Raw genomic sequence first — 3957 nt, 5'->3', positions numbered from 1 at the left:
TTCCTGGTGTCAGACCTTGTGTTCTGGGACTCAGAGTTAGGTGAACCGGCTCTATGTGGCCTAGGAGAGAGATACTTTCTCTTGAGACCACACTGACTAGTGTGTGTGGGGTAGGGGTGGGGGAAGTACTTATACGCCAGGCAGAACATCAGGAAAAGGACAGTTTGAGGCCCTCTCATCGTGATATGCATCTCCTTGGCCCTGCTGTGAAATGCAGGTCAGGGGGCTGTGCTGAGTTAGCTCACAGCCCTCTTTACTATGCCCTTTACCTGAGACGTGCTAGGAAGAGCAAGAGGTCCCTGGTTCTTGGAGCTGGGCTTCCTGCCATTAAGGGGATAGGCACCAGGTGTGGTAGTGCACTCAGGAGGCAGAGGCAGGTGAGTCTATGAGTTCAGGGCTGGCCTGGTGTAAGTGGGGAGGGATTAGGAGGCAGGGAGCTGCCTTGAGAATAGCTATACACCGAGCATCCCCTATTAAGGAACCTAGTAGTAAGCCGGCACTTGGCACCTGGTAGGTCCCGATCTACCAAATGGGAAGGCTGCAGAACTGTGAGTATACAGTGGAGTGATCATCCTTCCAGGAAGGCAGGATTTATTCAACCAGTGCTTGTGACTGCCTACTGTTCTCCAGGGTTGGTTGTCGGGGTGGGTACCCCTCTGTGGAACTCTGCATTGTCCCTTCTGATTGGCTGGGCACAAGACAATGGGAGGTCCACTGGGCGGGGTTCACTTTTGGTGGCCTGGTTTCTATGGGCTGAGGAGGGGCTGAGAAGGGTGGAAGGATGGTCACCTTATCAGTGCCAGGACAAGAACAGGCCTTACCCTGTTATCAGCCCCAGAGTCCATAGGACACTTGGGTTAACGTGTAACCACAAGGCTTCCCCAGTGCCCTCTGAAGCTGTTGAACATGGATGCTAGAAAAGAGGGGCTGCCCCTGAAGATAATCTTCTCAGACCAAGTGAGAGCCCATGAGGTGGGGGTGGGGTCAGGCTTGGGAATGTGGGCAGCCCTGGGGCCTGTGATGCCCGATGCTTGGTGAGTTGGTGGGATTCCCCTGCCCTTCCAGGAGGCTGGGCTCTAAGGTGCGGTGGTTTTGTCCTTGGAGGAGACATGAATAACGAGGTTCCCAAGGTGGCTAAGATCCTACTCCCTCAAGTCCAACCTGGACACACCTTGGGGACCGTTGAGGGTGGTGTGGGGGACAGGTGTTAACATAGGCTCTGTGTGTCCTGGACTGCGCTGAGCGTGAGAGGCTGAGCAGCTTCCTTCTCCTGAAGCACCCCCAGGTCCGCAGGTGGCTGGTCCCCTTCATCCTTGCCTGCTCCCTCTACTTCCTCCTCTGGATTCCTGACGACCAGCCGTCCTGGGTCAGTGCCCTGGTCAAGTGCCTGCCCATTCTCTGCCTGATTGTGTTCCTGTGGGCTGTGGCCCCTGGTGGGAGCTACTCCTGGCTCCTGCAGGGAGCGCTAGTGTGTTCTGCTGTGGGAGATGCCTGCCTCATCTGGCCTGAAGCTTTCATTTATGGTGAGCAGGGAACCCCATGACCACAAGACTAGGGCTCTTGTGGAGTTGAGTCAGTGCTGGGCTAAGACTTTGGGTTGTAGGGAACTTTCCCTAGAGCCCCCTGGGCTGACCCAGGCTGTGATCCTGAGACACCAGGTGGCAGTGGTGAATGATAGGTAGCTCACAGTTGAGGTAGGGGCTTGGGGTCAGGCTGTTGGGTCAGAAGAAGTGATGGAGGAAATGAAAATGTGGCATAGCTGAAGAGGGCGAGGGTAGCAGGGTGGCATTTTTGAGACATCTGTATAGTCCAGGCAGGTCTGAATGGTCTCAAACTTGGGATCTTTCTGCTTTAGCTTTCTCAAGTGCTAGCATTATATGAGTATACAGAAATGTCCTTACTACACCTACTATCGAGACTTTTCTTTTTTTCAAGGATGTGTGTGCAGGTGGGGAGAGTGGCCATTCTGGGCATGGGAATACTGCGTGGAAAGGGTCTTGGGTAATTTTGCCTAAACGGCCCAGTCTGGCTGGAGTAGAATGGTTGGTAAAACAAGGGTAGGGGCCTTCCCAGAACACGGTTTGGAGTTGATGGATGCTTGAGCAGAGCAAGCACATTAAGGTCATTCCTGTTGCTCTGAAAACTGATTGAACAAGGAAAGGTGGTATCATCTCAGCTCGACATGGTGGTACCATGGCCATGGGGGGTGGGGGAGGGGAGCTGCCGCTTTGAAGGCATTGTTCTTCAGGTCTGGTGGTAGCCAAGACAACGGTGAGAAGCAGGAGGCCTACTCCTGCCTTGCTGGGCACCCACCCCTCCCTCACTGGGTTCCCACCTCTCTCTCCCTCAGGCATGGCTGCCTTCTCTGCTGCCCATTTATTCTACCTCTGGGCTTTTGGCCTGTCCCCCCTGAAGCCTGGATTGCTGCTGGTCACCACCCTGACCTCTCTTATATACTACAGCTTCCTTGTACCTCACCTTGAGCCGGACATGGTCCTGCCCGTGTTGGCCTATGGGCTGATCCTGACCTCCATGCTGTGGCGCAGCCTTGTCTGGGGTGGGAGTGCAAGCTGGGGTGGTGTGGTCTTCACTGTCTCCGATGGTGTGCTGGCCTGGAACACTTTCGTCTACTCCTTTCCTTTTGCCCGCCTATTGACCATGACCACCTACTATGTAGCCCAGCTCCTCCTCACCCTGTCAGCCCTCAGGGACCCAGGGCTCAAAACCCACTAATGCAAGACCCAGCCAGCCAGCAGATGTCCCAGCCAGCCAGATGTCCCCTCCCACAAGACCTTGGCTTTCCCACACTGACCCAGCCTGGCATGTGGCTGCAGACACATGGCCATCTTGAAACAGCTGTATACTGTTGGCAGAATGTCACATCTACCGCTGAGATCAAGCTACCTTCCCTGGCTTCTGATTGCAGCTTCCAGTCCCCTCATCCTGTCTTCCCATCCCTACACCCACTTCCTTTTCCCAGTCAGCCTTTCCTATCCACCTGCCCCTTCACACCGCTCCAAGTCTGGTTCAAGCCGCTGAAGTAAAACGAGTGTTGGAACATCAGTGTCACCATTATTTGAAAGGAATGGGTAGAGGTGGTGACAGTTCATAGCACCAAGCCTAGCTTTTAAAAAGAAGAGTATTTGGGTATGCCTGAGTGTGCACGGGTGTGCTTCCACTGAGGTCAGAAGGGGACATCTGGTGTCCTTTCTCACTCCACCTATTTGAGGCAGGGAATCTTCCTGAATCTGGGGGCTTAGAGTTTCTCAACTAGGCTAGAGGCCAACAAGGCTCAGTAGTGCTGCGTCTGCCCTCCTTGGAGCTGGAGTTATAGGCTTGTGTGCTGGGATTCAAACTCTGGTCCCCACCGTTGCACAGCGAGTACTCATTTTAAAGTGCACGCATGCACACACACACACACACGCACACACTGGGTTATGTGTACTTCTGTTTATCTAGTATGTACACATGAGAGTACCTGTGGAGGCCAGAGGTGTCAGGTACCCCTGAATCTGGATTACAGGCAGTTGTGAGCTGCTTAATGTAGCCCTGGCTGGCCTGGAACTAGCCTTTTAGATAGGACTGGTCTCAAACTCAAGAAATCCACCAGCCTCTGCCTCTTGAGTACTGGGATTAAAGACGTGCAGCACCACCACCAGGCAAGTATGCATTCTTAGTCATCTCTCCATCTTCCAAACTTTATTTATTTTTAGGTACTTTATAATCTAGGCTGGCCTTGAACTCTTGATTGTTGAGTCACTTGATGCTCCAGCCTTTAAACATGTCTTTTCAGACAGGATTTTATCATGTAACCCATAACCCATGGTAGTTTCAAATTCACTCTCCTGCCTCAGTCCCTCAAGCAATGTCTTGATTAATGTGTGCGTGCGTGCGTGCGTGCGTGCGTGCGTGCGTGCGTGCGTGCGTTTCAGAGGTCAACCTCCAGTGACATTTCTT

General features: G+C 53.3%; 1 protein-coding gene across 1 annotated transcript; it reads left to right on the top strand.

The window, feature by feature from the left end:
- Positions 1 to 152: 152 nt before the first annotated feature.
- Positions 153 to 3058, top strand: TMEM86B (transmembrane protein 86B). The gene is made up of 3 exons (XM_084770354.1): positions 153 to 957; positions 1277 to 1523; positions 2351 to 3058. Exons 1-3 carry the CDS (start codon positions 907 to 909, stop codon positions 2731 to 2733), a joined length of 681 nt encoding a protein of 226 aa, XP_084626480.1. The 5' UTR covers positions 153 to 906; the 3' UTR covers positions 2734 to 3058.
- Positions 3059 to 3957: the final 899 nt, after the last annotated feature.

The sequence above is a fragment of the Acomys minous genome (assembly GCF_964271855.1).
Source record: "Acomys minous genome assembly, chromosome: 20".
Classification (NCBI taxonomy): domain Eukaryota; kingdom Metazoa; phylum Chordata; class Mammalia; order Rodentia; family Muridae; genus Acomys; species Acomys minous.
The sequence above is the reverse complement of the archived record's forward strand: the minus strand, read 5'-3'. Positions and strand labels throughout refer to the sequence as shown.